Source organism: Sturnira hondurensis, unplaced genomic scaffold (assembly GCF_014824575.4).
Source record: "Sturnira hondurensis isolate 20B ecotype Veracruz unplaced genomic scaffold, ASM1482457v3 Scaffold0021354, whole genome shotgun sequence".
NCBI lineage: Eukaryota > Metazoa > Chordata > Mammalia > Chiroptera > Phyllostomidae > Sturnira > Sturnira hondurensis.
Genome location: NW_028093985.1, coordinates 31,697,600 through 31,711,513, shown reverse-complemented (window position 1 = coordinate 31,711,513; position 13,914 = coordinate 31,697,600). Strand labels below are relative to the sequence as shown.

The 13,914-nt window shown below is 38.1% G+C and overlaps 1 protein-coding gene and 1 pseudogene across 1 annotated transcript in view; one reads left to right on the top strand and one right to left on the bottom strand.

Moving 5' to 3' along the window:
• WDR36 (WD repeat domain 36) overlaps positions 1–8,377 on the bottom strand; it is a 39,437-nt gene extending 31,060 nt beyond the window's left edge. The window contains exons 1-5 of the mRNA XM_037032201.1: positions 8,100–8,377; positions 5,820–5,847; positions 3,228–3,328; positions 1,956–2,073; positions 145–277 (exon numbers count right to left, since the gene is read on the bottom strand). Of these exons, the coding sequence (XP_036888096.1) occupies positions 145–277; positions 1,956–2,073; positions 3,228–3,328; positions 5,820–5,847; positions 8,100–8,261 (542 nt within the window). The 5' untranslated portion in view covers positions 8,262–8,377. The remainder of the gene's footprint in view (positions 1–144; positions 278–1,955; positions 2,074–3,227; positions 3,329–5,819; positions 5,848–8,099) is intronic.
• Positions 6,057–6,394, top strand: LOC118977423 (cytochrome c oxidase subunit 7B, mitochondrial-like; annotated as a pseudogene).
• Positions 8,378–13,914: the final 5,537 nt, after the last annotated feature.

Here is a 13,914-nt window from a genome sequence, read left to right as displayed (position 1 = left end):
AACAATTCCGAAAACACATGTATTTACTGAAAGCCCTCCAAGTAAACATATAAAAGCAGGGAGAACTGAGAGACTTAAGTACACATTAGGGAGTAATAGATAAGGTAGGTGCCACCCACATTATGTTCTTAATAAAGTGCTTACTTGGATTTCACATTCCATAACTGCAGGCTTCCTTGTTCACTGCCAAGAAGTATTTTATTCAGGTATGTACTTGGATGCAAAATCGCAGAAATTTTAAACACTGATTTATCAAAAGTCAATTGAAGGTATTCTTCTACAAAAGTTATAAATAACATTTAATTATGTTTTATAAACTAGTTCAAAAATATTCTTCCTATATTTAGCAGTTAAGTCTACCACATCAAAGATTTACATACTAATATAAAAGACTTATATACTAGCCTATAAACATTACATAAGAAATTAAATAAATGTGATGGGGGCAACTGTAAATGTGATTTAGAGGGTCAAAAACTTTACAGAAATTCCAATATCAGTGCTATTAAAAATTTCACTCACTGCTGAATTGGTTTATAGAAACAAGAAGAACTTAAAAAGGTGACACTAGGAAGCAGCCTGAACATGTTTACAGTGGAGAGGCAGAGTGAGTGTTCCACGTGAAGTGCTCACCCTGACCTCTTCCGGGCAGCGAAGGGCCAGATACCTAGGGGGCTTGATGAGCCACTCGAACATGTGAAAAGTAAGGGGCAAACTTGGGTGAAACTAAGAACATACTTCTCACACATTTCCACAGAAGAACCTCTAACATGTGAAATCTTGCATTTGTTTAAAATTCCTACATGTGAACCTTGTTTTCTACTTCACACATAGTCCATCCATCATGAAAACAATTTTCACTTAATTTTCCAATAAATTTGAGTACCCAAGAAGGCGCTCCTCACTTAGTTTTTAGGCTTGCACTATCTGGCACACTGTTGCACACGCCCAGGGGTATGCATACCCAGTTTAAGGGTACAGGTATAGGTAATAATTATACATTTACTTTAAATACTATTTCTTAAAATCCTCTTTTTACTTGTAGTTTACAGTGTTACTTAAAGTCATCACAAACAGCTCCCTGCAGACACTAGTTCAATGTGCTGATGGAACAGTAACAAAAAGCTGGGCATCAGCATCATTAGAGAGCCAGCTAGACTCTAACTACCAGATTCTCAAACTTTATAAAAGGCCTTTTAATATCCATCTGCACAGGGACCACTCTTGGAATTCTGTTCCCTCTACTTGAGCAAAGACAAAGTAAAAAAACAGACTGACTAGTTTGAATAACATGGAATAACTCCCAGGAGCGCAATCTCTAGATTTTCCACTAAAAGCAACCTTACTGAATCAAATGATGAGTGAACCAAGAGGTAATACAAGATAAAAATGTAAGCAGATTAAAAAACTTAAAAGCTTTAATTCAAAATAGACCTGTAGTCTTTTACTGAGGAAAGCTGGGGATATTCTGGTGTAAATTCCTAACCTTTGAGACTAAAACAGTCCCATAAACCTAGTTCCACACCACCGCGTAAGAATTATCGCTGCTGAAGGACATGGACTCATCCTTAGAATAAGCAGGTACATTTTCCCTCAGGATCTTCAAGTTTATTATTATAATCTCTTTCACTAAAAGGTGAAAATACAAACCTAGAATTAACAGGTATTAACATATACCAAAATTCACTCCCCAGAGAATACAACATGTCACTAAACTTGAAGAACTTCGATAGAATATGGGTAAATTGAGATAAGCCCATGAAGCAGGTTATAAATAGCTCAACTAGGTGACTAAAACTGCTTATCCATTTTGTACCTAGAACCTTTTTCCTATACACGTTAAAGATTTTAAATTTTTGTAAACTGCTTTTATGTGAAACCTCTGGTATAGACTGTTTAATTTTAAGTATAAACATAATATGCCGAGATAAAAGAAAAAATTGGTTAATTCTTACCTTCTGAATATATGTGCCAAATAATAAGAATGCTGTCAGTATCAACAGAGATAATGTGATCTCCAAAGGGTTGCAAAAGATGGATTTCTGCCTTATGACCCTTAAAGGTATGTACTACCTACAATGTCAAAGTTCAAAATAATTTCATATTACTCATTCATCATGTAATATTCATATTAACAAAAAAGCTAATCTTGAAGATGCTCATGTTAAAAAACGTGATACAACTTTTGATTATCCAATTTTAGATGAACAAATAGCAAAGAATCAAACATTTTCACCTGCTCCTCCAGCCACTTCAATATTAAGGAAGCACAGAAGTGAGACTCCAGAGGATCAGCTTCTCAGCTGAGAGGCACACACACATCTGGGACCCTCACCCAAGCAGCACAACTCCATGCATCCTAGAAAACTGCTATGTGCTAGAAGGCTGGCCTTTACACACTCCATCAAAAGCAGGCTTCCAGATGAAATAATGGAGGGAGATACAGGGGTACTTGTAACAATAACTTTCTGTTTCAGGGAATAAGCACTGTGTTCCTCAACAACTATAGCCCCTTCTCCATGGTTTCAGTTCTTACCAGGTTCCAGTAATGCTATTTCTTCTCCTTCTCCCTTTGGCCCTAGTGGTGGTAATAGTGGTAACAGGTTCCTACAGTTAATAGTCTCTGATGCCTTCTCATACCTAATATATGTACCTCTCCCAGGGAAAACTACAAACTGCAATGGTGTGCAAATAACACACATTTTTCCTAACTCCCTAAAAATACAAACATCTCCCATTAAAGAACTCAATAGGTAAGTTGCCATCCTACCATAGGTAGTGATTAGAGGACTTTTGGAACAAACATCAGTCCATTCATCCTTGACAAGTACAATGATTCTATCATTTGGCTACGTAGGCATTCCTACTGCCACTCCCTTTCATGCTGGACCGCTAAAGCCAGGACATCTCTAAATTAGTTGTCCCAGCACAAATTTAGAAACCAACTCGTAGATTAGGACCCCCCAAAATACCTTCCTTAGCAGTGGAGAAAAGAAGAGAATCTAGCTTTCTTTACAAAGGGAATAATAATTTGGTTCTTAAAAAGAGTCACAAGCTAAGTTGTCCATAATAAAAAAGCCAATTCCTATGAAACAGTGGTGCAAATGTGAATAAAGTCCCAGAACATGCCAGATGAAAAACGGCAACATTAGAGATCCCTCCCTTACCAGGCAAATCAACTACTAATACAAAAGACAAGCAAATCAAAATATGTCAGTGATACAAACCTCTCTATTACGGGCAAATGCAGAGAAAACATTCCCATAAGCAGCAAAGACCAGCCTCCCATCAGCTGCCATACAACAGATATCCTGTGGGAGAGAGTTACCTAGGGAAAAAATAAAGAATTGTTAAGATCTTAAAACAGAAACCTCAAGTATACATATAACATTTTTCATGGTTATAATTTAAGAATATGTATACAAAGCCTGTCCAGAAATAGTCCAACCACAGTTAACATAACAAGAACGGTTTGTGCAACACTGATGTAACCTGGCAGCCAAGGAGTAAACTGGAATGCACATGTGTCAGCTCTGAGGACTTCACTGTACTAGTCAGCGGGGGTGGTAAACATTTTGGAACGAGCATGTGTGCTGTGTGGCCATTGCATTCAAAATGACTGAGCAAGCAGAGCAACAAATCTCCACCAAATTTTGCATTAAGCCCCGGTTGGTGTGGCTCGGTGGATTGAGCATGGGCCTGTGAACCGAATGGTCACTGGTTCAATTCCCAGTTGGGGCACATGCCTGGGTTAAGGGCCAGGTCCCTGGTGGGGGGCATGCAAGAAGCAATCACACATTGGTGTTTCTCTCCCTCTCTTCCCCCCTCTCTAGAAATAGATAAATAAAAACTTAAAAACAAAATTTTCTATTAAGCTTGAATATTCCTCTGCAGAAACTATTCAGTTGATTCAGAAGGCTGCAGTTATGGGCACCTGGTGATTGGCAGCTTCACAATAACAATGTGCCTGCTCATGCATCACAACTCATGCAGAGTTTTTTGATGAGACACCAAATCACCCAGGTGACTCAGACCCCTTCCAGTCCAGATTTCACATCCTGTGACTTCTGGCTTTTCCCAAAACTAAAATCACCTTTTCACCTTGGAAAGGGACGAGATTTCAGACCATCCATGAGATTCAGGCATATATGACAGAGCAGCTGATGGTGACTGGGAGAACTGCATGAGGTCCCAAGGTGCCCACTCTGAAGGGGACTGAAGCATCCCTGTCCTATGTACAATGTTTCTTGTTTCTTCAATAAATGTCTCTATTTTTCATATTTAATGGCTGGATGCCTTCTGGACAGACCTCGTATGTAAATAAAAGCTGAGAATAGAGTATAAAATTTTGACTTTAATGTCAAAATTAAAGTCATCTAATAACTATTTTAGACATCTAATAACTATGAGACTGAAACTATGAGATCATCCTAACGCTTTCTAAGAGAATTAATGTCTCATATTTACAGACAGAAGAACATAATTCGAAAAAAGTAAAAAGAAGCTTTTTGAGGTTATTTGGAAAAAAATTCTCACTTAATACATAAAACGATGGTCATCCAGCCTGCATGTGAATGCTTTCAGAAACATCAAGTTCACTAATAACTCCAGGAGAATTTGAAAAGTAAATCAAAACTGAGAACCCTGTCTAACTCTATACTATAGAGTATCCTCAAAAGTACTCCATGACATGCTACATGTTGGCCCTTAAAATGGACAACATGGCTTCCACTCAGTCTTCTCCAAGGTAAACATGCCTATCACCTCTTACCATTTCTCGTATGATTTCTTGAGTCCTCTCTCACTAACATGGTTACACTGTCCCCCTTTTTTTGGTTTGTTTGTTTCCTGTTTTGGGGCCAAGAGGATTAAGTATTTCTCATGATGCACATTACACGTTGGGGTTTCATTCCCCAAATACTGTTTTTATAGATTTATTATTCACTTCTGTGTTCAACTTAGATTACTCTGCCTTCTTCTGCCTTCTATAATCCTTTAAAAATATGTTTATCAGATATACCCACTAGATTCTTTACAGTTATCCTGTTTCTCTCACCAAGATCATACTTAATGGTAAAACTAGAATCTCTCAGCTGTGACAAGCCCATTACTGTATTAAACAGTTTTCAAACAAATAAATATTCCTTCCATTGGAAGAAGATCTAAATGCAGGAAAAAGGAAAAACTTTCCCTCACAGTAAAAATAATGATGAAATCAGAAAGTCACTATTTGATAACCACAATGCTAATTACTGAGTCAGGCAAGAATCATCACTGAGTGATAAAAGCAGTGGATGACACTTTGAGGAGTACTAGGATACATCTGACACATCTTCACTACAAAGGGTCAAACTTTAAAATGGAGGCTCCTGAAAAATGCCACCTTAATCAAATAATCAAAGTTATCGCTGCTAAAAAAATGGCTAACCAACAGCATGTGTCTCCTAATATGATTTACTGAAAATTCAGAATCATTTGTTTGTTATTCTTGCCATGAGCATAACCTGAATATAATCATGAGGAAATATTTTGAAAAATAAAATTGATGGACATTCTAGAAAAGAATGGCCTATACAGTCTTCAAAAATGTCAATGCTGTGAAACACAATAGAAATCTGACAAACTATTCCACATTAAAGAAGACTAAAAAGACATGACAAGTGAAAGTAAAACATGATCCTGACTTTTTTTCTTTTTTGCCATGTAAGTTTATCTGAAATACACACTGGATTCCTTGTATGTTCTGTAAGTCTTAAATTTATACCAAAATTTAAAAAGATTCACAACATGTAGAAATTCAGAATAAAGTTTATACTTACTCACTGCAACCAGGCTAAGTTTCTGAACCTGTTTAAAAAAGAAAAAATAAATACATTTTCATTAACAAAAACAATTATAATAATCTAACACTTGAAGATCAAGATATAACCTCATACATAAACTTGTTATATTGTCCTTCCTAAAAGATACTTACTGATCCTAATTTTTGCTGCTGTTGCAACTACTCAACTGCTAATGTACCAGGAGAGCAGCCATATATAATATATAAACAAATGTGATTTTTGTTTTCCAGGGTTCTTTGCAAGGGTACTTGACTAGAAGTTCTAGTAAACCAGCAGCTACAGTTGCTACAGTTCACATTTCAGCTTTACGATGTTTCCATCGGCCAAAAATGTGCTAAGTCATCTCCCAATGGAAACATTCAGCAAATAATGGCAAGGCAGGTCAACCAGAAACAGACACCTGGTTTCCATGACAAATACAGTAACGCTGTATTAGCCAGTGGAACTACTTCCTGCATTCCTCATGGGCACACACAGCAACACAAACTGGAGTAGAATGGAACCTGTCCCCTGTTGGCAGAGTCACCCCAAAGGAATGGAGACGTTGGTAATCGTCCCAGCTGGTATAAAAATTAATGATCTCAAAACCACCTCATAACTGATGCCAGGTGAAAGCACTGTGTACCCATTAAAATGTGCCAAGACTGAAGAAATAATATACATTTGAAACCTTAAAAAATATATACATATATATATATAAACAAATGTGTGTGGCTGTATTCCAATAAGCTTAATCTATGATTACAGAAATTTGACTTTCATATTATTTTCTTCTGCCATGAAATGTTATTCTTTTTTTTACCCCAAACCATTTAAAATCGTCTAAACTGCTAACCTCAGAAGCACAGAGCTCAGAGAGGTATAAGTGGGAATTCAAGCCCCAGAGATGCAAAAAGAGGCCTTAGAGAGGAATTAAATATCCTACGTTTCTCAAATGAGAGTAGACACATGTTTCCATACCATCTCAAAATATGATCATACTGCATCCTACTACTGTGCAAATTTTACTTGGAGGTTGTTATGTTATGTTAGAATAAGCAAAACATACATGGAAAAAATTAAAGTGTCATACAAAAACAAGTGGTGAGCAGGATAGGCTTGTAAGCTGTAGTTTGATGACCCTGATCTACCATCACTGATCTAGCTGTGTAACCTTGAGAAAGTTAAACTCCCGGTGCCTCAAAGTCCTCATCTGTAAAATAAGGGTGAATATAAACACCCAATTTATGAGATTATTATGAGGATTCAGTAAATGAACTTTGTATGAAACGGAATGGCGCCAGTCATACAGTAGCTGCTCAATGTGAGCTACTACCAGCACCACCTCCACCTTGGGCATGGCCCTCACTTTCCTATTCCACTACCTCAACAGGCTACCAACAGTAAGTTTCTTCTTGCTAATAGCCCATTTGATTTTCACAATCTTTCAAGGAATATAAGTTAATAGCATGGTTTCCAGAACAGGTGTTTTATTAATACTTGCTATTATCATCTTCCTCATTAAGAAAAGATTCCTCCTTTCACCAAACATACATTCACTTGAAGAAGACAAAAGAAACAAGTAAACAGCAACAAAGACTATTTCAATGACTGATGGAATAGGAGAAAAGTCCATCACTAAAAGCTGAAGGCCTTGGGCAAATTAATTTTTCTGAGATTTAGTTTCCTAGTTTACATAGGGTGCCACAAAATGCTATGTACCGTGCGAAGAAATTGCTGCAAGGCTGAGAGTGGCACTGTGCGGGACTCACAACACTGGTAAAAAATAGATGCTCAGGGGAAATTAGTTTGCTATCAAATATGGGTAGTCCCCTAAATCACAACTAATCTCACCCCCTTCAGTCTCAATATACATTGGTAGGAATTTCTAACCCAGCTTGTGTGACCAACTGCACAATAAAATGCCTAGCAATACTTTCTCATACTGTGCTGGCCTAGGGACTTGTTTCAGTCGTATTTACATCTACAAGAGAACTTCATTAAATATTTACTGAAGAAATATGTTGCTACAGAACTTAAATGTTCTCGAGCCCTTTCCCCTTAACCATACTGCTCCCGAAACTCGCCCCAAGAGGGCTGCGAGGTCTAAATCAGCACGTGGTGGTGCTGAGACGGCGAAATGGGATTAAGAGAAGGGCAGAAAGAGTAGCCCTAAGTAGGCTGAGTGTAGGCGGGGGAAGCGGGATCGCCCCAGGGTAGAACTGGGGGCTCGGAAGGGTGGTTCCTGGGAAGCGGGTCAAGGAAGAAGTCACTCACGTCATACGTGTGGAAGCTCTTGCCCACGCAGGTCGTCACGTAGAAGCGGCGCTTCAGCGCACTGAACCGCACCACGTGTGGAACGTCATTGCTGAAAAGCCCCAAGGCCCGGAACCCCGCAAAAAGCGCGCTAGCAGTTCGGCCTCCCGCATTACCCTCCATACAGGCGGCGAACCGGTAAACTCTAGGCTTCTGTCCCGACGGAAACCAAGCACCTGGTTTTCACAGCGCCTCTTGTGACAAATCGTTGCTGGGGCTGCAGCGTTTCCGGTGCCTCCTGCCAATAGCGTCAGCGAAGACTGTCCTCAGTGCAACTAAAAAAGAGCTCCCTCTGGAGCTCACAAGGTGGGCGCGACTTAGGTTCCGCAGGGCAAAGTTTTCTGCAATTTAACGACGCTCTCCAGCTCTGGTGGGGCTGATTAGTCACTTTTCAGAAGGACCTCGAGGGAGGAGACCGCCTAGTGGAGATCTCAGGTCCAGGAGAGTGAATGGGAGACCAAAGTCTTAACCCAAAAGTAGTCAGGTTAAACATGTGGATACAATAACATATAAAACTATGAGACTATCTAGAAAATTTGAAGGCTGTCTGGATATTTGATGATATTAAGAAGTTACTATATTTATATGATAGTAGTATTGTTAGTATGTTTTTTAAGATCCATATCGTTTGGCAATACATACCAACATATTTGCAGATAAAATGATATATCCGTATTGGCTTCCGAATAATTAGAGGTGAAGTACAGAGTTTGGATGGGACAGATAGATAATTTTTGAACCTAGGTAATGAGTATGTGAGAGTTCATAGTACTATCTTGATGCTTCCAGTGAAATTGAATTTTTTTACAATAAAAAGATTTTGCTTGCTTTTTACTGAGTTTGTTTACAGTAAAAAGACTAGAATATTAATGGATTGTCCTGGCTGGTGTGGCTCCTTGGATTGATTACCGGCCTGCAAACCAAAGGGTCATTAATTCAATTCCCAGTCTGGGCACATGTCTGGGTTTCGGGCCTGTCCCCAGTTGGGGGCTTTGGAGAGGCAACCACTCATTAATGTTTCTCTCCCTCTCTTTCTCCCTTTTCCCTCTCTCTAAAAATAAATAAATAAACTCTTTAAAAAAGGAATATTAATGGATTATTATTTTAACTCTCAGGTAGATACTTTTAATTACTTGATAAATATTATTAAAGATTTTTAAGTTATATATAATGTATACATTATTTTAATAATCAGAAGCCAAGACTTCTGTATCTATTGGCAGTTTAGGGAGAAAACTGGAAAGTTTCTCAACCAGGACTGTACAGTTCAAAAAAGCCACTGACACATTATTTTAATAAAATTGTCAAAGTAAGGTTGAGAGGTGTTTGGGGCAAAAATTGCATTGCTATTTAACAAATGAGGAAATTGGTCCTTTGGGGTTAAATGATATGTGCAAAGTTCCAAGACTATTTAGTACCCCAAATCAGACCAGCATAAGGTTTAGAGAAGGAAGAGAGATCACTGAAGGCAGCTGGAAGATAGGAGAAATATGCATTCAGTGATCACATTTTCAGCACCTCATTTTGGGCCAAATGATGGGTGTGGATTCACATTAGATGAAGAACATGAGGTTCCTGGAGAAAACTTGTTGCTTAATTAAAGGTAGTGTAGCAGTTTGAATGTAGGCCTATCTGACAATAAGATTTGTGTTTTTTGATCCTCACCTGGACAGTGAGAGAAAAGTTTAAAAATTAGAACTGTCATGGAAAATACATGTGTTAGTTGTGCAGTAGCTAGGAGTAGCTATATGTGCTAGTTGTTGTGCTTTGATCCTTTAAAAGGAAGATGTTACAGGCTCCTTGTGAATTTTCCAGCTTGAACAGTTGGCTGGGGTTAATTTCTCCCTACCAATTGTCTCCCTCAGTTGTTTACTATGCAGCTGCCAGCAAATTGTGTGAATGTGTGGTGAAAGAAAAGGAACTAGCTTTTACTCTTTTTATTTAGAGGTGTCCCCAAGGATGTCAGTACCAAGTTAGATTTTTTAAAAGTTGATATAGTAGTTTATTAACAAATGATCGTCTTTAATTTGATTTAATACATTGGGGCATCATAAAATTTAGGTAAATATAGCTAAGTCGTGTTGTCATTTCTAACTTTTAAAAAAAGTTAGAAGATGACTGTTAAATAGGACTGTTTCTGAGTAGTTTATATAACAAAAATAATTTCCTTTTGTTACTGACTTCATGTATTGTAATCACTAGCCTTCAAAATGGTCCTCAATAATTCTTACCTTCTGGTATTCATGTCCTCACATAGTCCCCTCTCATACTGAATTTGGTTGACATGTATAACCAGGCTAAGTCATAAAAGACACTGAACATTTTGACTTGTTCCTTCTTGAGTCATTTGCCCCTGAGGAAGTCAACTGACATTTTGGGAAGATACTCAAGCAGTCCTATGGAGTGTTTCACATGGCATGGAACTAAAGGCTTTCTGCCCACCATCAGCACTACCTTGTAGATATGTGAGGAAAGCACCTTGAAAGCAGATCAGGCCTTTATATGACTACGGTTGTGCTGACATATTGGCTGCAAGCTCATGAAAGATTCTGAGCCAGAACCACCCTAGTAAGCCACTTCTGAATTTTTGTCTTAACTGTGCAACATGATAAATGTTTATTGCTGTTTTAGACCACTAATTTTGGGTAATTTGTTATACCTTAATACATAACTGATATATTCATGATTGTCTTATCAAATTTAGAAATGCTTATGCTTCATTTCATTGTGTTGACAGAAGTATGCCAGAGACCCAAGGAGGTTTCAAGATCTTTCTTGTCCATCCCCTTAATTCATAAATGTGTGAAGTGCTATGAACTACAACTGCGCAGTTTGGTTGTGGAAGAGGAGGTACTCCATGTCAGTTCTCCTTATTCTCAATCCCAGACTCTTTCCACCTCGGGGGGTAGTTCATTCTAGCTGTCTCATTCTCCCTGGTTCAGTACTGCCACCAGAACACATATTGCACCAAGATATTGTAGACTGAGATATAAAGAAGAGGTTTGCTGAATGAGTTAGATCTACCTTTTCACAGATAAGCATGTATATGTCACTAAAATGTTGTCATGTAAATTCTGACCTGGAGTTTGGACACTAGTGGAAATTCTTGTTTTAGCCAGTCTCCTTGAGAAATGTCACTTAAGTTTTGCATAGAGAAACTTCTTTATTTTACCAGCACACCATTTATCTCAACTATTTTTATGTACCATAAATCCCTTTTCATGTACCAAACATTACTCTCTGCTTTCAGAGTAATAAGGCATTTCAATTAATCTGCTTCACAGTTTTGCCTATGGCCAGATATAAATTGGCTATTTCTCTAATCACCTACTTTGATAATACTGCATTACCCGCACAGTCAGTCCTGACAATTATCAATGTTGCTGCCTTTATTAAAGTTTAACATGGAAGTAGATGGTGGGTACTTCTCTCAAAGCTCAGAACAAACTTTGCCTGATTAAATAGCAGCAAGTAAAACAGTTATCCAATAATACCTATGCTATCACTTAGCCTGAAAGAAGAGTCAGCTTCCCCGAAAGAGTATGCTTAGGTTTGCTATCACTACAGGCATTCATGTAACAGCATCCTCTCTTATAGTCTGGCTGGAGAAATTCTACTGGTTTTAAAGATTCTTTTACTTCTTTTTTCAATTACACTGGAACTGAAAGCTGCAGAGCTGTATCGTAAGGAGTTGGGATAAAAGGGCCATGTGGGATAACAGCATCATCTGATCATATTATAGAACTGTCATTCAATGTTCTTCTGTTCTCTCAAGGACTTTTCTGACTTGAATGCCAGAATCCTACGTTTTTCAGTGATCTGTAAAATGTGGCTGCCAAAGGACACTGCCTTTCATGTAACAGGTTTTCCTAAGTATGCTCTACAGTCTTTCCCCTGAGTAGAATATCTGGTATTGGACTAGATCCTATGGCTCACTGACAGTGAGGGTTCTACCTTTCTTTTATCGTCATTAAAAAAAAAATCCTGTGATATTTTGATGGGAAGAGAGACTTTTTTCTCTATTGATAGCTAGACCTTTCTGACAGTAAGTGAGTAAGAGTAGGAAAAACAGAAAAAGGAAAGAATGAATGAAAAAATTAATCTGCAAATTACCTTGCATTAGATCTTTATAATAGAATTATCTACAGGGAAGGTTTTGGTATGTTTTCTTATCAACATAACTTGAACATGTTTTGGGTACATAATAAACACGAAATAATGACATTATGATTAGAGGTGCCCACCAACCTGGAGAACTGTTAGAAATAGAGTTGTGAGGGCGTAACTTCCCAAGTATATTTCATTGGTACACAACCACTGCCCCTGGTGCAAAAATGGTCACCCCAAAAGCAGTACCCTGACCACAAAAGACCGCTCCAAAAGTAGAAACTTAAAAGAACTGATAGGTTTTTGTAGTTTTTTTCCTTATCTGCCACATACCTCAAAATTCAATAACTTTAAACTATGTTTATGGGACAGTTTAAAATTCTAAATAATACAAATATACGGTTAGATGTCAGACTAAATTATTGTCACTGGTGGTGGTCAGTATGCAAAATAATCCCTTAGGCCCTACAAACCAACAATTTGATTAAGAAAGAAAGAGGGGACAAACAGGAATCTGCATTTCAACCAGCTTCCCAGGTGATTCTGATTCCAGAGGTCCGCAAGCCCCTTTAAGACCCATTGACCATTAAGGGAATGGCTGGCACAGCAATGCTGTTGGATACTGGAAACGGATGAGCTCATGGAATATGTGCTGTCAGTACCTGTTATCCAGGCTTCAGATTCTCTGGCACAAGTTAAGAAAGGCATCACTGAAATAACACAGTCTGCAAGATGGAAAACCTCAATCACATACAGTTCTGAACTCATTACATTCCCTCTGAAGTCTTCTGGCAAGTTCCAGGAAAGGAACAACTGAATCTCATTTGAGAATTATTTACAGCTCTTTAAAATAAGAACAATGAGGCTATTATTCCACTCTTCTGGAGGTTAGGGTTTATTTTCTAGAGATATTAACCCTAAATAATACAGATTTGGACAGTACACACACAGGGATGTTGCAGCTGAGACTGGAAGATGAAGCGAACATAACACAATGACCAGTGGTTTCTCCTAATTCCTCCTCCACTTATAGTCTTGGAAAGCCAACTTTCTGGCCTATATTTATCTCCAAATAGAAGATTTCAGGAAAACTGAACAGTCCCAAAGAAAACACCTACGGAAGCTGCCATTTGTACTAAATGTCTTGTACTAAAATGTCTTTTGTCACCTGAATGATCTACATTTCATTCAAGAAGTATTTATTTTTACATCTAATGAATACCAGACACTTTTAGATGCTTCTGATACTGCTGAATTCAAAGTACATATTCAAGACTGGCTTCAGACATACAAATAATCAAAACAGGTATACAAAAACTTGCCTTTGTGGAGTTTGTTTTCTATAAAATAGACATACAATAAAAAAAGAAGTAAACAATAACTTTGAAGGATGTTAGTAAGTGTTCTGGGTAGGAAAAAGCAGGCTAAGGAATAGCAAGTGTCAGAGTTGCAATTTTATTTTTATTTATTTATTTATTTTTTTAGTGTTTTTATTCTTTTTTAAATTTATCTTTAGAGGGGAAGGAGAGAGGGAGAGAAACATCAATGTATGGTTGCCTTTCGTGCATCCCCTGCTGGGAGTTGGCCTGCAGGGAACCGGCCTGCAACCCAGGCATGTGCCCTGACTGGGAATCAAACCGCGATCCTCTGGTTCGCAGGCCCGCGCTCA